Source organism: Bidens hawaiensis, unplaced genomic scaffold (assembly GCF_021521415.1).
Source record: "Bidens hawaiensis isolate Kalapana, Puna unplaced genomic scaffold, B.hawaiensis_p1.1 tig00019689_1, whole genome shotgun sequence".
NCBI lineage: Eukaryota > Viridiplantae > Streptophyta > Magnoliopsida > Asterales > Asteraceae > Bidens > Bidens hawaiensis.
This window is the reverse complement of record NW_027492991.1, coordinates 1-23,290: the sequence shown is the minus strand read 5'-3', so window position 1 is coordinate 23,290 and position 23,290 is coordinate 1. Positions and strand designations below refer to the sequence as shown.

The following is a 23,290-nucleotide window of genomic DNA, read 5'->3' as shown; positions in this document are numbered from 1 at the left end:
AGGCTGCTAGGGTTTTAGAATCTAAACCTTCTTATTTACATAGCAGATTTGAACTTAACACCTTTTGCTTTAAAAGTATTACAAAATAAACCTTGTACTTTTCCGAGTGTTGCACGAATTAAATTAATGTAAATAGAACGAAGTAAACACACGATATTACTTTCTTAAAGTAATAAATTGTTTGGGATTGCTTATTTTAACTAACCTGTAACTTATTAACCTTTTAAAAAATTATAAGGTGTTTTGGATTGTTTTTGGTGTTAGAGTGAAAAGTTAATAAGTTACGCATTTTGTAACTTGTTAATTAATATAATAGGTTACAGAAGAGTGAAATTTGATATGAGTCGTCTGATAAGATCCAAGATTGAATACTGGCCGTTCGATAAGGATGGATTAAAAATCAGTTATTTTTCATCACATGTAACTACCCCACTAATCCGTTTACATGGGTAACCACCCACTACTAGACATAGTTATTCCCACTCGACTATTTGTATAAGTAAATTAAATTCTACCACCTAAAAAAGTGCATGTAAGTAACTTAGTGTTAACTTCCCACTACCCATGTGGGTAGTTATATTGTGTGGTGGGTAAAATGTGTTGGGAGGGAATAGGTGTAGTAGTGGGTTGTTATATACTTTTATTTCCGTTCATAGTAGTTAGTGTATATATTATAGTTCCTATAAAGTTCGGATGTGGTGTTCCAGTTGCTAAATTGTAGTGCATACCACTCTATATAGTTGGATTTTGTTTGCTTATAAATGTAGTTCTAAGGTTCATTTTTAATTATGTTGATAAGTGATTTCGTCATGAATAAAGAGTTAAATCATCACACGTCCTTGCATGATAAGGAGGTACTTTAATTTAGTTTTTTGTTTCTAAGTTTCTTATACTTTTTCCTTTAATGATTTATATTTTTCTACTCGTAGAACAACGTTATTGAAACAGGAAGCAAGCTTTATGAGGTACATGTGGAGATAAGCATCCATAAGTTATTTGAGCTTATAATGTGTTTTTTTGTTGTTGCTGAACTTTTATTCTTTTAATATTACATAATATATATATATATATGAAATTTGATATCATGATTGTGTATTTGTATATTCTAAGTTTCCACGGAAACTCAAAAATAGTGCCAACAGGTCAATGTTTTATTATTATTATTATTATTATTATTATTATTATTTTGATTTTTTTATGTGTTATTGTTTCCTTAATTGTAAGGATCTAACTTGTAAATATGAATTTGTGTGTTACACGAACTTCCTAACTGTTGTCATTTGTGTTTTTAGCTGCACAAACCTGAGAAGGGCTTTGGTGAACCCACTTATGTTAAACATGTAACAACTTAACTTGCTTATTTGTTCGCTAGCGGACTCAAATCAAATGCTAACACTTGTACCATTATACTACTAACAAGAAGAAGATTCATTTTGGGGGACTTGAATGACTTTGATAATATCCTACTGTATTGTTCTTGCCAAAAGGATATTGTTGTCGAAATTAAGGATGAGGTACTTATTTCTTACTTGTGTTTACTTGAAACAACTAACAGTTGATTAAATATTTTGTCTTAGAATCGCAATGCTGACTGACTCAATAAACGGTCTCACGCACTCGATAAGTGGAAATGGGAGGATGTGATAGAGATTGCAAGTTCCGAAGATGAGTCAGAAGAGGCTTGGGTGCCTATTAAGATGAGGAATAACAATGCTCGTGTTGTAAAACGAGTTGATCTTGATTGAGGACCGTATCGCTTAATGTTTTAATCTTGAGTTTTTTAAGTACTATCATTTTGTAGCTAGACTTATGTTTTTATATCAGTTGTTTCCATTATCATGCGTGTTTTGCTTTTTTGTTTGACGCTTCATCTTTGTAACCGTTGATTTTAATGTTGAATTATGTCACTGTTGCATTTTCAAACTCATAATTAATATGAATTATATTGTTCAATTCTATCTATTTTATTTAAAATACCACAAGCAATCATTCATGAATGTTTTTGAATGAATTTTGTTTTGCTTTTATATTCTTATATTACTATTTGAGACTATAGTTATGATAGTTAAAAGACTATTATAATCATTTTATAACTTATAGTGTTAATTAAACTTCCATTTATGGTCCACTACCAATTTATAGATGAAGGTGGTTTGGAGTCTGACTGTTGTTTAGTGATTATAGGTTAGCTTAAAGTAGTTGTTTGCACACAACATGAAAGCTCAGTAAATACGTACTTATCAATAGCTTCGATTGTTGTAAGCTTAGCTTCATGTTGTAAAATAAACCAAAATGTGACAATGTGGTAGACTGCGTTTTTGAAATTCGATCGTGTAAATTACTACATAAACAAAAAAATAAAAAGTTAATCAAAAGGCATCATCATATGATATGTTAAGGCATGCAAAGTAAGCTAATGTTTATATAATACACTGGGTAGTTACATACCTGCTTTAGTTGGACCAACGTTTTTTTTTTCTTTATGTCATTGATAAGTTCAGTAAGCTTTATCTTAAACACATGTGCCATGATGTCGGGTCGATATGATGCAGTAATACCAGGAGTTGTCACGTTAATGTGAATTTCTAGCCATTTGGAGTTGCATTCATTGTGATAAAAAGGTCAGGATGACCAGGCCAACGACCTATAGCCATTGCATCCTAATATTGTTGGATCATATATCTAGGACCGCCGGTAACGATGCTGGTAATATAACACGACAACCAATTGATTCACCAGTTGCCTCTCCCCTGGTAATACAGCTGGCAATAAATCAACGTTAAAAAATTGATTTATTTCTTAACATAATGACGTTAGTGTTAGTCATTTTAATGACCTAACAACGAAACTTGATGTTTCTTAAACGTTGGGCAGTACAAAAGCATACAACTAATTCCCATACCACACATTATATAGGCAACAAGAAACAACCCCAAATGATATCAGTTTATACGTCAAGATACAATTATGCTTATGAATTAATGTAGTTGTCACATTTCTGCGTTGATGTTCCCGTTCACCGGACGGGAAAAATACTAGTTTACTGAAAAGTATAATGAGTTTTTATAAGAAATTCCAAAAACCACCTTAAATGGTTATATTGATAAGATGGATACTATTAGAGCGTATTCCATGTCTCCAAATCTAATATTAAATTAAAAATCATTACACTTTCTCTTTTTTTTAATTAAATAAAATTTTTATACATTAATCATTAACATTTCTTTTTTTCACTCACAATCACTTTTAAAATATATTAAAAAATTATAGAGTGTGAACATTAACTTTTTAAATATATAGAAAAATCGCTACATTTTTCTTTTGTTCACTCACAACACCCTAAATCACTCTCTACATTAAAAACTCCAATCGCATAATATGGTGGGTTGAATGTGAATGCTCTTAGAACATTCACATACAATCTCATATCTTCAAATCCAAAATCACATTAAAAATCATTACACTTCATCTCTCATTTTCAATTAAATAATACTTTTTAATACATTTATAAATATTTATATCTCTCGTTCACTCACAATCACTTTCAACAAATATTAAAAAATTATAGAGAGTGAAAAGTAGGTTTTCAAATATACAGAACAATTATTGCATTTTCTCTTTGCTCTACTCACAACACCCTAAACCACTCTCTAAATTATAAAAACCTTCCTCATAAAACTTGATGGGTTGAAAAGAGAATACTCACCTAAACTTTGTTGTTTGTATTTTTTAAGACCGAAACACCTAGATCTAAGTATTTTAAGCCGAGAGATACCGATAAAACAGTTAGTGTTTTTTTCAATAGGATCGATTTTTTTTAGTTTAGGGTGGGTTTCAAAAGTTTATACAGTGTGGGGGGGGGGGATTGTCAAATTATCATGTATATATAACAATAATGTTTGTCTTCTCATTGGCGTCGGGCGACTCTGATCAGAGCTGGGTAGGTCTGTCCCTTATACCATATAAAATTAAAAAAGTAATAAAAGGATCTTGTTATACTGTTGGGTTAAGAGGATGGATATTCTTCTATCTTCATGGAGCATTACATTTGTATTTGTGAGAATTGCATTGTCTTATTATATCGTTGAATGTGGATTTGTGAGAGAAACATTATCTTGATATAGTGTTAATTTGTATTTATAAAGTATAACACTACCTTCGCATAGTATTGTGAGAATTTACTATTTTGGCACAATAAACAGTGAATGAGTGTATAACTAGTTACTTTGGCATGACTAATAAGGAAGTGCAATGTCAGTCACTTGGTGTGATTAGTGAATATCAAGTACAAAATAAATAATATTAGTGCAAATTTCCAAAGCACAAGGGCCTTATATGTAATTATTGTAATAGTTAGAGCTCTATTTGTAAACTATCTAACGAACATTATGTTCGTCGTTACGTACCTAACAATTGTAATGAAGGAGTATCAATCGATTTCAGAATGAATTTTGTGTCGATCTTTTGGCTCTCAATTTCCAATTGCGGATCTATCTTTACTTTCAATTACTTGTATTATCGTTCAAAGTGATATAAACTCATAATTTTTATGTACAATCGATATTGAAAGTCAGTTTAACATTCCGCAAAACAAATCACACACTAATATGTTGAAATCACTTGCTATCTTTGACAATCGAGTTGTTAGTTTCATTTACATCCATTTTAAACTCTTTAAAACTATTGTGTTCTCTCTTTTCCTTAGACTATACATATTTTTTATTGAATTATTGAATACAAAGGTGTAATAAACTTATTGTTGAAAGATAAAATATCATTTGAAAATAATGACGAGCAAACGGGTATTGGTATCGTCGGTATCAAGTTTTGAGCTTTCGATATCCATACAGTACCAGTATTTATTGAATTTTACATGAAATATTGGTACCATACCGGTACCAAGTATTTTTAAATTTTAGGACCGATACTAGTACCATCCCGATATCATTCTTAGTTGAAAATAAGAAAACAACACACGGGTAAAAGTTAAAACACACTGCTATACTATATTAGTTTTTTATTTACTTCTTTCTTTTGAAAAAGAGAAAAATAAACTACAATAACTATATCCAAATCTTACTTCAACATTAAGCTTTCTCTTTCTATTCACTTTGGCGTCTCGAATTATTCATTTGAAATAATCCTCAAAGTATATGTTGAATTTTGGTGCTTTATATTTTAATGTTCACTGCACGCGATCTTAGTAATAAAAATATCGTCAATTCAACAAGTTAGAAAGTGGCACGTCAAATTTAAAATAGACAGCCACACTTTCTATGGAAATACAATACAATTGTATGTTACAAATGGTTACATGATGTATATTAAATATTGTATGTGTGACTGAATATGAAATTATGTGTTATCAAATTAGTTATTGGCAAAAATGAAACGTGAACTTAAAATGAGAACAAATCTTACTATATTAATAAAAAAAATGTTGAAGTCTAGGTGTCAAGCCTACATTTCTTCTAATTCCTAATCTCTCGTCTCAGTAATTGTAGCTATTCATGGGTCATGGGTCAAAATTATTTTGTCAAGTGGGCTATAATAAAGTGTGAATTTTACTCATTATTAAATTAAGTGTCATTTTCATACATAAGGTTTAACCAACTACGCAACTTTAGTACCTTTTTTATAATATTTCCTGCAAATCAACACCTGACGTTTCCATTAAAATCATGTAATTTTAATACTTTTCGTTAACCCCGTTTGTTATTTCCATTAAATTATTCTGAGAATCACAATTGAAATAACGAAACTTATTTATTTTTATCGTTTGACTAAGCCCGTGTAATACACGGGTTCAAAAGCTAGTAGATTTTATAAAAGTTAACCGATCAATCATCTAGTAATTAATCCGAAGTTTTAATAATCAAACTTAATATAAAAACAAGAAGAAAAAAATAATAAAAAGAAAAAGCAAAAGAAGAGAAAGAGAAAGAGAAAGAGATAACCAAGGCACGTCATAGACGGTCGAGCCCACGTCAGATCCTGCAAAACTGACCCCACCATCACCTCACAAATCAAATTCAAACCCTCAATCGAGTCTAAAACAAACAAAACCCCTCCACACATCAAAACCGGAGCTCCATAAAAATCTCCATTAATGGCTGCTTCCTTTCTACAATCATATCATTACAAAATTTAAATTTACATTTTCACCTCACCGACCACTTGTGAAAATGGCGGTTTGTATATGTCAGTCACACTATTTTTGTCCTAAAGCAAAAAGCACACACTAATTATAATATTAATATCAATCCTTTATTCAACTTCCGTTTAATAATATTCCTAGATTCAATTTCACGCTTCATTCACTCTGCACACATTAGCTTTACCTTTACCTCATATATCAACTACTAGCTTTTGAACCCGTGTATTATACGGGTTTATCAAATGATAAAAATAGAAAAAATAAACAAAATGAAAGGTAAAAATAAATTAAAAAATCAGGTATGATATTTTAATTGTGATTCTTAAAATACTTTTCATGATTGAAATTGCGTGTAGCTTAACATACCATGTAATAAATCTAAAAGATTCATTGATGATGGTAAACCGAATTGCTATAAATGCAAGTACTTACACAGGACTTTGAGGCTATATTAGTTTTTATTAAAGTTGTTTTGAAATGAACCAAAGTCAACATTTTTTAAAATAATCCACACGTATGACTGAATGTAGGTTTGACACCTAAGCATCAACATTTTGTTTTATCAGTAGAGTAACATAATATTTGTGTTATTGAAATTGATTATGTGATAAATGTTTATGAAATAAATAAAACGAAATTTTACAGTTTCCAAAAAACAAAGAATTCGGTTTTATAAGTTTTTAGAAAAAATCTAAATTACAGGACTACAAATTTCTTTAGGTATAACTGATCATTGTTTCAATGCTTAAAAGTATTTTTTTAGAATGACTACGTTTATAATTTTAAAATTAAAGATACAAAATTAATAATCACATTAATTGAAAATTTAAATTAAATAGCATAATTAAAAATATATATATACATGAAGCGAGAAGTCTCGCATAATTCAAACTGAATTCATGAGTCCTTATTGTTAAAATATGTGTTGACATCTTTAATAAAAAGTAATGTATACATTGAGCAAAATTATGTTTTAGGTTTTATATTATTTTAAATAGTTATTAATGTATGCATTATATCTTGAGATGTAATTCATGGGTCAAACCATTTTCATCAATGACCCATAGATAGATGAGAGATTAAAACATCAGTATGAAATTTTAATCTAGGAATGAATGTGGTTAAGAATCTAAGCATCATTATTTTTGTTTATTAGGATTGTAAGATTATTATTATTATTATTTACATTATTATCCAAAACCTAACTGAGTTAGTTAGTTACTAATGGACAATACCAGTAGACTGAAATCATGGACGGAGGAGCTAGCAAGTCTGGAGGAGGACACCGGTATCCGCTACACCGGCGACGATCACAACACTCACCTAACAGCGTCGTACGATTTAAAGGCGGTGTTGGAAGGCGAAAAGGCGGAATCGGAGAGTATTAAAGATCAGATGAAAGGATTTGCGAAGGCTTGGGGTGAGATAGTGGTGGAATTAGGGAAAGGATGTAAGGATGTTGTGTTTCAGACTGTGTTGACTGATGATTCGTTTATAGTGAAGAAAGTGAGAGGTCCGTGGCGAGTTGTGGCCCGGAAAATGAGTGGTTTGAATGAGGCGTTGTTGCCGGAGGATCGCGATCCGGTTGTTGCTTGGCAGGTTATATTGTCTGTTTTTCTCATCACTGTTGCAGGTAATTTTGATATTAGTGAATAATGCGTTACGATAGGTAGAGAACGAAATAGCCGAGTCAATCAAAAGCTCTAAATGAGCCAAGCTTTTTCAAGCTCGAGCCTCAAATAAAGCTCGTTTATTAATTGAGCTCGAGACTTGTGTATTTTTAAGTTTGACCTCTTTTGGACTACTATGCATTAATTTTGCATTCCACAACCGAGCTTAGGCTCGTTTTAAGTCTTTTCTTAAAAAAATGTAAAAGTAATTGTAAATATATATAAATTAGATAATGAATAATATACACTCAAGTTTGAAAAAACAACTCACGAGCCAAGCTTGAGATTTAGAAAAAGAACTTGAAACAAGCCGAGCTTGAGCCTAGTCGAGCTCGGGCTCGTTTACACCCCAAGTCGTAGCTTAAGTAAATTGTATTTCAGAAACTTTAGCTATTTTTAGGTCTTAATGATTAGGTTAATCACATAGCACTAAATTACTGAGAGAATAAAAAGAAAAAAAAAACCTGAATCGCATAATTTTGTTTATAACTTTTTTATATACCTTTTGAATTTTAATTGTTTATCTAGACATGTGTAAACATTGAATTTTAATCATTTTCTTATAATTTAAAAAATCTTATGATGGATAAAAGTTAATGATTTAGTTCTGCTAGTGAAACCCTCGTATAGAAGTATCTAGGTAGTTCTTTCTTGATGCCATAAGTGGACACTAATTAGTAATTTTTATTGTAGAGGTGTCAATTTCGAGTTTTCGACCCGTATACTTGCAAACGGGTCAATCTAGATTGTCTTTTATCTCAAATGGGCTGAGAGACATCCAAAAAGCAGTGTCTGTATACAGCCACATTAGTTTATCGCACTTGATATATGAGGGTATGGTTAAATTTTTTTTAAAAAAGTAACAATATTGTTACATGTTGCAGTTTTATGTGTGAATATCAAACATGACAACACACCCGTCCCACTTGTTCAAGTACACGCCCCGTCCGACATGCATATATTACTTCCGGATGGTAGGAACATGTCGTATCATGAACAAGGCGTTTCTGCAGACAAAGCTAGATATTCATTAGTTGCTGCTCACAGCTTTCTATCTTCTCGGCTTGCAGGTACAAAATGTTCAATACTTGCTGCAAAACTCTTGTTATGAAGGTTGTAACTTGTGAAGCTAACTTTTGTTTTACAGGAATACCAGGGATCAAATTGTCTCTTTTGGAAGAGTTCGGGGTTCGATTGGTAACTTATGATCTTCCCGGGTTTGGGGAAAGTGATCAGCACCATAATAGGACTCTCCAATCATCAGCTATGGATATTTTATACTTAGCGGACACACTTAAAATTGATAAATTTTGGATTGTTGGATATTCAAGTGGCGCGGTTCATGCTTGGGCTGCCCTAAAGTACATACCGCATAAAATTGCAGGTTAGGCTGTTAGATTTTATGATTTATCTGGTCATGTTTGGGTTGGCCGGTTTAACCCATTCTGTTAAATAGGTCAACCCGCTAACCCGTTAATGACACGTTTTAATCAAATAGGTTGATTAACACGTTTACAACTTGGTTATCACTACCAGCCTGTTAGACACTTTTAGATAAATGGGCTAACAGGGTCGTGTTCGGGTGACACTTTAATGAGCCTAAATTTGGGTGATAATGTACAGGCGCAGTGATGTTTGCTCCAATGGTTAATCCGTATGACACGGGTTTGACAAAAGAGGAAAAGTTTGGAATTTGGGAGAAATGGACAAGAAAAAGGAAATTTAATTATTATTTAGCTCGCCGGTTTCCTAGGATGTTAAGGTTCTTTTATCGGCGTACTTTCCTTTCGGGAAAACACGGGCCTGTTGATAAGTGGTTGTCCTTCTCTCTTTCAGAGCAGGTGAGTTTTATTTTAACCCTCATCATTTCATTATTGACAGATTGACTAGTTTCTAGTTTGGCTCCTTTACTCAATTGGCCTGTTGGATGTACAACATAACCCAAATCAACTAGGGGTGTTAACCGGTTCGGACATCGATTTATTCGGTTTTAAACTTTTTTGCTCTAGCCGAAAAGCAAACTGATTTGAATTAAAAATGTGTCTAAGCAAGATTAAAGCGATTTATTTGGTTCGGTTATTATTTGGTTTATTCGATTGAATTTGGTTTGGTTATCCAAATAAGCAAGATTTCTGGTAATGAATACTTTTTCGTTCTCGGTTTTTTTTTTTGGGTGTTTTTGCACACTCCTAGATTCAATCCATTCACTAGTAAAAGGTCAGAAATTGTGACGGAAGATTTTGACGCTGTTATTTATAATATTCTGGCAAATGATTGTCGAGGAAGACCCTTACCCGTTACATATTTATAACATTGATTATTGCAGGATAAAAATGTGACGGAAGATCCATTATTTATTAAATTCGGGCAAAGGGATGTTGAGGAATCAATTCGACAAGGAATCGTTAAACCATTTATCGAGGAAATCGTGTTACAGGTGTCGAATTGGCCCTTTAGTATAACGGATTTAAAAGTGCAAAAGAAATGCCCAGAAAAAGGCTTATTTCACTGGTTCAATTTCATGTCTGAAGAACCAGAATGCGAGTTGACTGGGTTTCAAGGACCGATTCATATTTGGCAGGTTTGTAATTTCATCACAACTTATGTTTATTGCAGTTTTGAGATTTGAGAAGTTGGTAATAACTGTTTTGTTGAATTTGAATTGGTGGGCAGGGAATGGAGGATTTGGTTGTGCCAGCTGTCATGACCGATTACGTTACACGTGTACTACCAGACGCTATTGTTCATAAACTTCCAAATCATGGGCACTTTTCATATTTCTACTTTTGTGATGAATGTCATAGGGAGATTCTGTTAACGCTGTTCGGAGAACCTCAAGGTCCTGTTGAAATTAATTATCAAGATCCTATTAAAGAAGATGATGATGATGATGATGATGATGATGATGATGATGATGATGATGATGATGATGATGGTCAAAGTCAAACATCTTCAATACTTCCCAGCTAAACTCACCCAAGCTGGGTTTGACTTTGACTTTTGACAACAGAGTTTTGATTCCAAAGTATATACCTCACAGGTTTAGTGTCTGCTAACTTTTGATCAGTTTAGTCCTTGTTCCCACGAAAAAGGTTTCTTGTTTTGCAAGAAAATGTGTTATCATTTATAGTTTTGGTGTTATAATATTAACTTGAAGGTTGAAATTCTGATTTTACCTGGGACATGTTTGTGTTGTTTGGTTATTGATCTCAATCTTGAATGAGATATTGTAGAAAGACCTAAATCAATTCAACAGCACTTCCATTGGGTTTGGGTCCGATTGTGGGACTGGGTTTGGGTCAAATGACACATCGAATCGTTTCAAAAATGGTTTCCTAGACAAGTCAAGATGACCGAATGGAATTGCACGAACTTTTCTTCTTTCTCTATATAGACATAAGAAATCTTGTCATAATTCACGAACTAGTACTCAAATCAACCTATTTATTGAAGAATAGGGATGACTGCCACGTCATTATAAACAGTAACCGAACATAAACTCCAAACCTGAACTAGGACCAATACTATAGGTCATTTTAAGATACATCAAGCTTTTAATGAATGGAACACAGATCAATAAGAAATTAAATTATAACCAAAATTTATGTTCTTTATTCTCCTTTGTTGGAGATAATTAGAAAGCCTAGGCATTGTTGCTCTTCTTCCTCATCATCATATCTTTGGCTTCACTGATCTTGGAAGCGAGATAGTGACTGCCGCCAGCATCTGGGTGATTTGCAAGCATTACTCTTCGGTGTGCTTCCTTTATCTTATCCATTGCACTACTTTCCCTAAACAACAAACAAACCATTACATTAAGTGCTCATAAATAACATAAACTCACTCTTCTCTAGTTCTAAGTGCTCATAATTTCATCAACAAGGGTTTAAAAATGGGTTGCGTCTGCAAGGTGGCGTGTCGAACCCGAAACACATGGATCCGAACATGACACGAATTTGGTTGACATTAAAACGACCTGTTTAGCCCGAATTTTTATTTTATTATATTGTTTTTGCTTATTAATGTTCAAACAAAACATACGAATATGTATTTAAAATACAAAACCTAGAGGTGTACAAAACCAGTTTTTTCCCAAACTGATCCCGGTCCCGTGTGGGTCAACAAAAGTTGAAACTGGCTTGAGTAGAAACCAGTTTGAAAAAAAGTCAAAGATCAAGTTTGAGCGGTTTGAAACTGGATTTTGACCGATTTGGTCGAAATTGATTCGTTTCAACCCTATAGTTCTCGCTGGAACTAGTTACGGTTTGGGTCAATAAAAGTCAAAACCAGTTTGAGTTGGAACTGATTTTAAGTCAGAAAGTCAGGTTTCACTGGTTTCAACCACGTTGTTCGGTTTCGAACAGGTCCGGTTGTTGTCTAAATGGTCCTAATCGGAACCAAAACCAGTTCTTTTCTTCACACTAGACAACCCTTGAACCCGCAGACCCGAAACAACCCATTTAGCTAAAATGTTCACGGATTCAACTAGAAATTCACACCCATACAGTCATCATCATAAATTTTTACTAAACCACCAGCAAGTTTCAATAAAAATCAGGATACCTGACTCCAAGAATAAGTGCGGCTTCTCTTCTAGTCATCTGCGGTTGAAACCCGCCTGGATAAAATTTGCGAAAGGCGGTTGCAGCCGGTCTAGCCTTGAACGCATTCCAAGCTTGGATGCTATACCGACCCGCGTATGCAGAACCAGCAACTGCAATTCCTACCACCAATGGAGTTGCCTGATCATGTGTTTAGTGTAAATATTAATAATTGAACAAATAAACACAAACTTGACTCTTGCATTTAATGATAATATTGTTTTGATTATGATTCTTGAACATTGCCCTAGATTCATAATATTTAAATTCTGTTACAAATATGAATTGTATTGTTTTCGTTTCCATGAACCCTAATTTGATAAATTGAAACGCATACGAACATATAGAACCACAATCTAGAATTAATAACAGGTATTGCAGAAATTAATATGATCGATGACTAACCATTTAAGATCTTAATCGGTTATATCAGAGAATTTGAACGAATTGAAAGCTTGGAAATAGATTTTGGCTTGCGGATTAAGATAATTTAGGGTTTTATCGTTGCAACGTTTCTGGTAATTTGGAGAATTTGGTGGAGCAGGTGATTTGGTACGTTAAATTAGGGTTTGATTTTGGGGGTTTTTTAATTTGGGGTACGCCGACTCTCTTTCTTCTTGTCCAAGTTATTAGCAAATGTCTAAAAAAATACAGTTTTGAATTATCAGATTAAAAAAATAAACACCTTATTTCTCAATTAATATATCACACTCAATATTTAAAATAAATTAATTATGTTTTTTTACATACCAATGATTTAAAAAAAAGTAGTGTTTTTTATATGGGCATAAATACACAGGTTTAATAATATCAGTTTATGTAGATGGTAGTGTAATGTTAGAAATATAATTGTAAAACATATGGTGGTGGTTTATAAAGTTTACAATTCAAAAAAAAAATGGTCATGTGTAATTTTTATAAATGTCAATAATCTTTTATATGTCATTTAAAAAAATGCACAACTATAACAAGTGTTTTTTTTCTCTCTTTAATATGTGTATGCTATTGCCTTATAAAAATATTATGTTTTAACTGGGTTTTTAATTATAGCAAAAATGGTTTTTTTCAAGTATAATATTATAAATCACCAACCTAAATGCTTTATTCCTCGTTACGTTAAAAATCCATGTAAAGTTTGTATATGAAATCTACTACACTATCTCTTGTTAGGATTAAACAAAATAACACAAGTGATAACAATGAACGAATACGAAAATTTTATATGGTTCTGCCTAAGTTGACCTACGTTCGTTGGTGGAAATTAGGTTTGCTTATATTATATTTTAGTTATAAACGATTACAAGTACATAGCAATTAATATATAAAAACTAGTTTAGGATTACACGACTAAAATAATCAGACTAATGTGGTCTTTAAACAGGCTACCACTCACCCGCGTGCCTCACACTCACTTCCTGCGCGCCTCACTTCTGTTGCGATCTCAACCGAACCAGGCCCAACATCTCTTACGTACACATGATATGAAAGGATCAACAATACCGTATTCGAATTTTCGTTGTAGCAAGAATAATAAAAAAACAAATATAGCATATGAGCAATAATTACATAAAACTTTCATGCAATAAGTAAATAAATAAATTTTTAATGCATATATAGATCCAAATTGCATATTACAAAGAAATCACTCAACCACCTCCCTGCTCTGCTCCAATCCATCACAAACCGCGGGTTCAACCTTTGGCGGCCCAGAATGCCGCCTCGGTTTAGCCTGAACAGAAAGATGTTTCTTCACACCACGGACCACCGCTGTGCTCCCCCCACCATTCCCCGCCACACCCTGTCCCTGTGGCTTCCCTTTAGCTGACTTACCAGCCACCACAGACCCTCCAACACTATGCCTTCTATTAATCTCAGATTTAACACTTGACATACTCTTTGAGTCATCATCCACCTCGACCCCTGAACCGTTAGCCCGTGGGGTAGGGCCCGTCTTGGGCTTTCGTGATGCTACCGGGCCACCACCTCCTCCTTTTGACCGAGGAGTTGAAGGGGCGGAGTTAAGTTGGCGACGAGCATAAGATTTTGCAATTTCACTTTTACCATTGTCGGTCCCGTTTTTAACCGAAACATGGTCGGTCCCATGATCTTTGTATCTCTCTGACCAGCTCCAACCCCATTGGGGATTTGTCGGGTTCATGAAAAGCATATTTGTCCCTGCGGCTCCCCCTGATTTCTTCCAATGTCGCTGTTTCATTAGAAACATCAAAAGCCTCAAATTAGATGTCTTTGTATTCATCTTTAAGTTTGATAATGGTTAGAAAGTTATTGAATACTTAAATTTACCATTGGTAAAATATTCAATTCTACAACACAAAATTAGCTGGTTTGGATTTAGTCTAAACTGCTAAACAGGCCCGGGCCTGTTTCGGGCCAAACTCATTAACAAGTTTTGATAAAGTCGGGACCGACTTGGTGTTATTTAATTAAGAGGGTATTTTAGCCAAAGCCGCAAACACGTTTAATTTAATTAATTGTATTTGAAAGAGGGTATTTTGGTCATTAAAATTTTTAACGTAGACTGAAATGACAAGTTTAGAAAACCGCAATGTCTGCCACGCAAAAAAAAATAAGCATTTTGATTAAGGTGGAAATTTTAGCAAACCAGAAGGACTAAAAATGAAAACTCTATAGTTCAAAAGAAACATGTTTTATGTCGTGACTTAAAACTGAAAAGAAAATTAAGCATTAGGTATTATATAGTTTAAAGATCATTGTTTTACACGCATTCCTATATCTGGTTATAAATGTGTACATTTAGAGTATTAATATGGAAAATAGAAAAAATCAGGTTAAAACTAGTCATATTTGTGTCAACCCGTGAACCTGCCCGTTTAGCACCCCGCGTATCTTACCTGATGAGAAAAGGAATAAGCCAATGCTCTCTCTCTTCTCATAGTAGCATCATACTTGCTCAAAAGCTTTGCTTCTATCTCTTCTTTAGACTGCACACGATCGTCCCATTCATCTCCATTCTATAACAAAATATAAAATAATAATAATAATAATAATAATAATAATAATAATAATAAATAAGTTTTATATAAGAAGCAGCAGGAGGCGGGATGAGCCGTGACAGAAGCTAACCTCCATGCTGGAGGTTTCTTTGGCCCTTAGGAGTTGTTTCCGTATAGCTTGGTTTTCCTCCGCCATCCGGGACCTTCTAGAACTTATTTGGGATTGCAAATGAGACAAACTTTGTATGGATTTGAGGGTGTTAACCATTTGTTGCTTCACACATGGCCCTTCGACCACTGTTTTCAACCTAACAAGCCCTCGCAAGCCCCATAGCGCCCTTCGTGCCTATAAAGTATAAACACATGAAAATAAATCAATAGACATGCTGACATGCATTATATGTTTTAGTTATTGGTGCAAATGGGTCCATTTGGGTCGATTTTGGGGGCTCAAATATAACTAGAAATTGATAATTCGGTTTTTTAGTTTTTGAAAACCGTTTGGCTTGTTTGGTTTCGGTTTTCGCCATTTAGGCTTGAAAATTTTGGGCTGAAAAACAAATTATCCAAAATAATGAATTTAGGCCTAAATCTTTATAATAATTAATAATTTAATGATTACATTTGGGCTCAAATATTTGGATTACATTATTAATTATATTCTTATAAATTACTTAAACATTCAAAAATATTGAAAATCCATAAATCCGGTTCGCTTCGGTCTTTTTGGTTATAACATGCAAAACTAATATTGGGCCTATTCGAGCTAAAATCGAACCAAAAACCGAATATTCAGCTTGTGAGTTTATTTTTTAAACCGTTCAGTTTCAGTTTTCAGTTTGGTTTCGGTTTTATCATTTAGGCTTGAAACTTTTGGGCCGAAAGAAAATGGCCCAGTAATGAATTTGAGTCTAAATCCTTTTGTAAATTAACAATTGACTGATTATTATACATTTGAGCTAAAATAATTAGGTTATATAACTTATATACTCTTTGTAAAATCCTTATGAATTACTTAACATTCAAAATACAAATGAAAATCCATAAATTCGATTTGGTTTTCTGTTATAATAACATACAAAACAGAAACCGAACCAAAAATTTGGTTTTTGCGAAAGCATCAAACCAAACTGTCAGTTTTTGTTTTGGTTCAGTTTTTTCGGTTTCATGCAAGCCCCTAGTTTTAATGCAGACTATAGTTGATATTCTTGATTTAATAAATTTATTAAGTACCATGTAACCACGAAAAACCGTTTGAATTTTGATGGCTGCTACTTCCTCCCTTGACTCTCCTGCATACCGGGTCGTAACGGCTGCCACTGGTGTTAACACATCAGCAATGACAACACTGGCGGCTTGTGGCGGCTCATCAGGCAGTGTCACCTCTTCTGGCGGAGGAAGCGAATGAGAATCGTAAGAACCGCCAGAATTTTCTACAATTGGCGTGTCGGATACTGAAGGATGATCCTCAACAACCGCATTCTGTTCTGACTTCTGGTGTTTGATTAACAAAAAGATTGCTACTTTAATGATCATTTTTAAATAAATTGAGAAACTTTAATGATTAATGAGTTGTAAAGAACCTGTGTTCTCTTTTCTTTGGAGCTCGGGCTTAACGTCTTCTTAATCGAAGAAAACCAGCTTCCTTTCTTTCCCATTACTGAATCATTCCACAAATTAGCCTGAGTCAAAGTCAAACATAAATAACAATCTAAATTCAAAATTTTTAACATGAATATGAGACCAACATTATTCCTAGTTTATAATAATTTATCATTATTAAATATTCTTATCAAGACCCTCTAAAAATCAACCATTACATGTCAATTTTAAGTAAACAAATTAGTCCATTTGACACAAAAAAAAGTCAAACAGTGGTAAAAATCTTGAACTTGTCGGTGAAAAACTGTCGAATTACCACTTAAAACCCAAAATTCATCAGTGAAGTATATAATTATGCATACAAACAGTAAATCAATGAACACCCAGAAGCCAATTGATGATGAATTTAAAGAAAATAAATTAGCCCATTTGACCCAAAAAAAGTCAAACAGTAATAAAATTCTTGAACTTGTCAGTGAAAAACTGTCGAATTACTACTTAAAACCCAAAATTCATCAGTAAAATATATAATTATGCATACAAACAGTAAATCAATGAACACCCAGAAGCCAATTGATGATGAATTTCAATAAACTCGTATAAATTAGCAGGATCGATGAGAGAAATTAAACAGATAATATTCAAAATTCAGATAAATGTCGGTGATTTTACGCAATAACCGCTTACACCCAATTTCGAAAACAAGAAAAACAACAGGATTCAACTATTCAAGTAATTATTGAGATACCCATATGCAAAAGATTAAGAATTTGAACAAAATTCAGTAAAATCACTTGAAACAGTGTAAATTTACTAGAAATAATTTATCTGAATTTTGAATATTATCTGTTTAATTTCTCTCATCGATCCTGCGAGTTGAAGAAACTTGAAAGTATGAGAAATGAGTCAAATTACCGATGAATGTGGTTGGGATCTTCAAAAGAGTCTTGATTTTGTTGAAATCGGTGGTTTTTGGAATGTTTTGAGGAAAAGAAAAATAAAAAACAGATCTTGTGGATGAAATGGTGAAATGTGAAATTAATAATAATGAGGAGGCTGCAGCCTGCAGGATGGAAGAATGAATAAATGAATGACAGATGGGCTTTGGTTTGGTTCAAGTCCGGATGGATGAGCTGGACCAAGGATGCGGTGGGTCCGTCCGACTCACTTTCTTGATTTTTTTCATTATATCTTTTCGTATGGTAAACTTAATTTTATTAATTAACAATAATCAACTAGCATAAATCTCGTGGATTGTCATATGATTCTTCTCACATGGTGGATTGTGTTTTTGATCTATTTTATTGTATTTTAACTTTAAATAGTGTTTACTTTAGGTCATAACGTATACTTTAATCTATCTTAATTCCATATAACATTACTTATTTTTTCTCTTTCACTCTATGTCATCTAAAGGAAATGATTTAACTTCATCGCTCTCCTATTAATATTTTATTTAAAATCAAACATTTTGTTTAATTACCAAAATAAATAATAACAAATCAATTAATAATTAATACATATTTAATGCATATAGTCCTTTTAACCCATTAGAAGCATAATCTATGGGTCATTTTAACACACTTGACACAAGTAGGAAGTGATTTAATCCATTTTTAAAGTGTCATGTCATGTTAACCCATGTAAGGGTTAGAGTATACCTCATGACCTTATAAAGTCATGATTAATTATACGAACGTATCATTAATATATTCTATGCACACATAAATGGAAATGCATACTCAAACGTTATATTTTAAATACCGAATATATTGGTGTATATATTTGTTATCTTATTGACTTGGAAACTACTTTTTTGTATGAGTTTTTTAATCGCATCTAATTGTAAAAATTGTATTTCGTATATGTTTAATACATGTTGGATACCCATTGGGAATTTGGGATTCTTACCACCTGAACATCTCACATGGCCTATTTTTAATCTAAGTGAGTTATAGTCGTATTGGCTTGTCTTGAATGTTGAGCATATATTTAGTTGTATTTATGTTTGTGTTAAGGTTTCACACTATGGGCCGCGGAAGGGGCTCCCATTGGGCATCGAAGCCCTTGTACACCGCCAAGGGGCGCTCAAGAGTGGGGCGCGTAGGAGGGGCTTCAGAACGACCGGCGCCTTTGAGTGTTTTTTGTGGGCCCTCATTCTCTCATGTATATATTGGAGGCAGTAAAGGGGTTTTAAACCACAACGGGACAATATGGAGAAGGGCTTCAAAGCCCATTACTTACGTGTCGATGACGTGGATGGGCTTTAAACCACAACATGGCGTTATGGAGAAGGGATTCGAAGCCATATTTCTTACGTGACAACGAGATGGCGATGAGATGGAGGGGCTTTAACCATAGCTAACGACACTAAATGTGTGGAGTGTTCATTATGATAGTACAAACAAACAAATGTACTCAATGATCTCTCACTAGCGTAAGGTCTAGGAGGATGTGGTAACTGATAAGAGCACTCCTTTGACTGAGAGACTACACCTCAATGAGAATCCGATTCAACAAATCTTCTCGATGCGATAATAAAAACTAAATTACAATATGTTCAACAACAAACTTCATGTTCATGGGCCTATATGGTGAATAGGTAAATGTCCAAGTTTTACATTATACTTCAGGCGTTAAAAGGATTTCCTTTGGTTCGGTGACATGTCTCTCGGTCCATACAGTCAAGCACTCGAGCATCCACCGGCCCCTCCCTTAAACAGGCAATCATCAATCCAACTTTTCTACCAGTTGTTCTTTTTTCAGAACAGTCCCACATGTTTAATGCAACCAAGAACTTAATTTGCCCTGTTGGTCAAACTTATTATAACTGAGGGTTGAGTAGCCTAGAAACATTTTCATGTTGTACTGGAAAAAAACAATAATATTGGAATAGTAAAAAACGTTTAACGCAACCCCAAAAAAATTTTGATACTGAAAATCGTTTATGAATGTAGAACCAAACAACCACAAGATACATGTAATAACACTATCAACTATCATCATTCCACAAATAATCAACAAATGTCAAACGAAGTCATTACAGAAACAACATTAAGACTCTTTGGTTGAAATGAGTCTGGAAATGTAAAATAAAACAACAAAACTACGTATTTGGCCTAAACTTAAGCGCGAAAATGGATGAAATACACATGATACATATTCGCTCATCATCCCTTTGGTTCTTTCTAGGTCACCCCCTTTCCACCTTCACAAAGAAGACGCATACAAACAACCAGTAAATCGGTGCTCCAGAAAATAAAAGCAAATTAGCAGACCACCGTATCAAAATTCACAAAATCAGTAAATTACAGATCAGCAGTCTCGGCTGACTCAATTTCCATGACATTTGCTTCATATATATCCTCAAAAGCATCGGTTTACAATAAGAAACTTTCATAAACCATATAAACATGTTTCATTCAAAGGCAGCAAAATATAATAAGATTAAGACTATATCATCTCAAAGACGGTTTAATATTAAGACTATATCATCTCAAAGACAGTTTAACAATTAAAACTTAGTAGTTCTCGTAAACTCAACACAAAGTATCAAACTTTAAAAACAACAAACTTAACACAATGAGAAAGAAAGAAGTAACAGACCATCACTAGAGCCAATCCTGCTGCTGCAACTTCAACGGCAGATAAACCTCCGACAAATACTGAAACCCAAACGTACTCAACGCCTGAATTTCCGCCTTCTGCTTCGACTTCACCATCAAAGTCAACTCCTCAACCCACCCGGGATTCTTCTTCACAAAATCCTCCTCCAACAAATCCTTCCCCGTCTTAATATCCTGCTCCGTCATCGGCAACCTACACTGCTCCGGTATCTTATACTTATCCAAATCACTCGGCCTAACTCCCAACCACTTAATATCCGGCGTCGTCAAATTCGCACTATCATACGACATATTCTTCGACCCACACCCGTAAACCGACAATATCTTCAACCCGTACGGATCACTATCCACAAGCGCCAAAACCGGCAACTTCAACTCCATCTTCATCTTCCTCAAAAACAACCTCGTCGCCACATCCGGCTGCCCTTTCGCCGTCACAATTATACACGGAAACCTATTATAAAACCGATCCTCGGCCAACCGCATATACGCAGCATCCTTCTCAACCAACAAAATAAACAACGCGTCACTCGACATATCCCCGACTCGATCAATATTCGGCGGAATCGCCTTCCCGCCAATCCCCATCTTCGTACAATCAATCATATCACCGTTATCACTAAACATAAGCCTACCAACCACCACACCTTTCTCAGCAGCAACAACATTTAACGAAGACCTAGTGCAGCCCAATATACACGACACGTCATCCAAAACGGCGTCGGATTGCGTCTGGTCCTGAAACAGTTTCACATCTGTATAAAACAAGTCACGTTTGGTGACGTGGATATTTTTTAAAGACAGCTGGTGAATAAGAGAGAGTATACGTGTTGTAATTGTGGTTTTCCGGACGGTTGACACGGACGCGTACGGACGGGCGGTGGACTTGTCCTTTAGGACGATGCGGTCGAGTTCCGGGACGTAGAGTTGGTTAGTGGCGGCGCGTGAGGGGACGTTGAAAGAGAAGCCATTGCCGTTGAGGATGGATTTGGTTAAGGAGATGGCTAGGGTTAGGATTTTGTTTTGGACGGAGGATAAGGGGAGATCGGTGACTTCACGGCAGGTGGATGCGAGTGAGAGGTCGGCTAGGGTTAGGGTTTTGGAAGTGGAGGCTGAGGATTTGGTGGACTCGGTTAGGGTTTTGAGTGTGGTGAGGATGACGGAGTCTGGTTTCAGGCGGTTTTTGAAGGGGAGGTGGATGGAGTCGTCGTCGGAGTCGGTGTCGGCTCGCCGGCGTTTTCTCTTGTCCGCCATTTGAGAGTTGGAGGCGGGAAAGTGGTCAATGGGAGTTCGTTTCTGTGTCCGGAGTGACTCGGTGAGTGTGAGTCTATAATTTATGTTGATGTGTTGTTTATGACGAGTTTTATATTTTTTTACTGTTTTTGTTTAACTAGTATTTTTACTCGCGTATTTTTTCATGACGTGTGATGATGTTTGATCCCTCAAAGAGGTTTTTTTTTTTATGTTTAGATCATATGAAATGTGAAGCCAAAACTGCTATTGGATCCTAAGTAAAAAAACTGTAATTGGAAGCTGAATTCAAGTAAAATTCGACGTGTCTCGTGAATAAAATACAGTCATATTCAAGTTCACGGGTAAACACAGGCATGTCTATGAGGTGGTACTAAAATTAAGTGTCAAAAGCTAGTTGGATGTTGTTCATGAATAATATTTTATGTGTGGCAATCGCTATTTGATTTTTAATATGTATATAATTAGTTATGTGAGTCCTTAGAAAATTCAAAATTTGTTTGTATTTTGAATGAATATCTTCATTAAATGTAAACCTCATGGGTTTAGTGGTGGGTGTTGATACGAGCATGTGATGGGTATGGGTAAAAAGGGTAACTTGCTCGACAACCAAACATCCACGACTTTACATGTTCAGTCAAAGCTATATAATTAGTTATCCTGATAATTGTGGTTGATATTAGGATCCACAACATTAGATTATTAAAAGTTAATCCTAAGACATGTGATAAAGAAATTTGAAGGGGGTTAAAGTGATAGGATATCATATGTTACAATCTTTGTGGTCGCGGGGCACGAAACGCCGCAACGTAAGGGGTATTACATTTCACCCTGTCATAACAATGTTTTTTAATATGAAATGTGAATCCTTTTGCTAACGTGCCACTTTCATGTAACAAAACGCTATTTTCACATAGCTCAACTCACATCACCTATAACACATAGCATATGTATTTTATTATAAATGAACTCGATATTATATCGGTATCAATCCCAAATTCCTCAAAAACATGATAGCCGTATGGCACGTTACCAGAAGCAAAAATTCAATAAATACCGGTATCAATGTTAATCCTGATTTTCTTAAAAACTTAATATTGGTACTGAAATGATCGTTTCGGTACCCGGTAACCGTACCAATTACTAATCCCAATATTTTATAGTTTTATTATTATTTTGGTTATTTAAGAATAAAAAATGATAAATAGTTTTTTTATTTTTTAATCGGTTAATGGCCATTTTCGTCCCCGTGGTTTGCTACTTTCGCCACTTCAGTCAAAAGTTTGAAATTTTGTCAATTTAGTCCTCATAGATTTAAATCTTAGCCAATTACGTCCCATCCGTCTAAAGGCATCCAACTATGTTGTTAGTTTAAGGGTATTTTTGTCTTTATTCTTTTTATTTTGAG

The 23,290-nt window shown here is 34.3% G+C and overlaps 3 protein-coding genes and 1 pseudogene across 4 annotated transcripts; 1 reads left to right on the top strand and 3 right to left on the bottom strand.

Moving 5' to 3' along the window:
* The first annotated feature begins 7,334 nt into the window (after positions 1-7,334).
* LOC143559039 (uncharacterized) lies at positions 7,335-10,797 on the top strand. Its single transcript, XM_077047744.1, has 6 exons — positions 7,335-7,790; positions 8,712-8,897; positions 8,975-9,211; positions 9,451-9,668; positions 10,154-10,408; positions 10,501-10,797. The coding sequence occupies exons 1-6, from the start codon at positions 7,382-7,384 to the stop codon at positions 10,795-10,797; spliced, it is 1,602 nt and encodes a 533-aa protein (XP_076903859.1). The 5' UTR covers positions 7,335-7,381.
* A 496-nt stretch (positions 10,798-11,293) lies between these two features.
* On the bottom strand, positions 11,294-13,064 carry LOC143559026 (mitochondrial import inner membrane translocase subunit TIM14-3-like). Its single transcript, XM_077047732.1, has 3 exons — positions 12,834-13,064; positions 12,391-12,569; positions 11,294-11,618 (listed from the first exon to the last, which is right to left on the bottom strand). The coding sequence occupies exons 1-3, from the start codon at positions 12,834-12,836 to the stop codon at positions 11,471-11,473; spliced, it is 330 nt and encodes a 109-aa protein (XP_076903847.1). The 5' UTR covers positions 12,837-13,064; the 3' UTR covers positions 11,294-11,470.
* An 897-nt stretch (positions 13,065-13,961) lies between these two features.
* Positions 13,962-18,091, bottom strand: LOC143559025 (protein IQ-DOMAIN 2-like). The gene is made up of 6 exons (XM_077047731.1): positions 17,921-18,091; positions 16,987-17,085; positions 16,637-16,897; positions 15,534-15,749; positions 15,302-15,421; positions 13,962-14,634 (listed from the first exon to the last, which is right to left on the bottom strand). The coding sequence occupies exons 2-6, from the start codon at positions 17,059-17,061 to the stop codon at positions 14,071-14,073; spliced, it is 1,236 nt and encodes a 411-aa protein (XP_076903846.1). The 5' UTR covers positions 17,062-17,085; positions 17,921-18,091; the 3' UTR covers positions 13,962-14,070.
* A 1,891-nt stretch (positions 18,092-19,982) lies between these two features.
* On the bottom strand, positions 19,983-21,994 carry LOC143559023 (DNA topoisomerase 6 subunit A pseudogene; annotated as a pseudogene). The gene is made up of 2 exons (XR_013139849.1): positions 20,612-21,994; positions 19,983-20,213 (listed from the first exon to the last, which is right to left on the bottom strand). The product of XR_013139849.1 is annotated as a DNA topoisomerase 6 subunit A pseudogene (transcript).
* Between the last annotated feature and the right edge of the window lie 1,296 nt (positions 21,995-23,290).

Bases quoted from the DNA above. Each gene is read 5' to 3' on its own strand.
- LOC143559039 (XM_077047744.1), top strand. From the start codon at position 7,382: ATGGACAATACCAGTAGACTGAAATCATGGACGGAGGAGCTAGCAAGT. The intron at 7,791-8,711 runs GTAATTTTGATA...TACATGTTGCAG, and splicing joins TTTTCTCATCACTGTTGCAG to TTTTATGTGTGAATATCAAA. The intron at 9,669-10,153 runs GTGAGTTTTATT...TGATTATTGCAG, and splicing joins CCTTCTCTCTTTCAGAGCAG to GATAAAAATGTGACGGAAGA.
- LOC143559026 (XM_077047732.1), bottom strand. The intron at 11,619-12,390 runs GTATCCTGATTT...TTTGTTGTTTAG, and splicing joins GCACTTATTCTTGGAGTCAG to GGAAAGTAGTGCAATGGATA.
- LOC143559025 (XM_077047731.1), bottom strand. From the start codon at position 17,061: ATGGGAAAGAAAGGAAGCTGGTTTTCTTCGATTAAGAAGACGTTAAGC. The intron at 16,898-16,986 runs GTTCTTTACAAC...ATCAAACACCAG, and splicing joins CCAAAGAAAAGAGAACACAG to AAGTCAGAACAGAATGCGGT. The intron at 15,422-15,533 runs GTTAGCTTCTGT...ATTTTGTTATAG, and splicing joins AAGAAACCTCCAGCATGGAG to AATGGAGATGAATGGGACGA.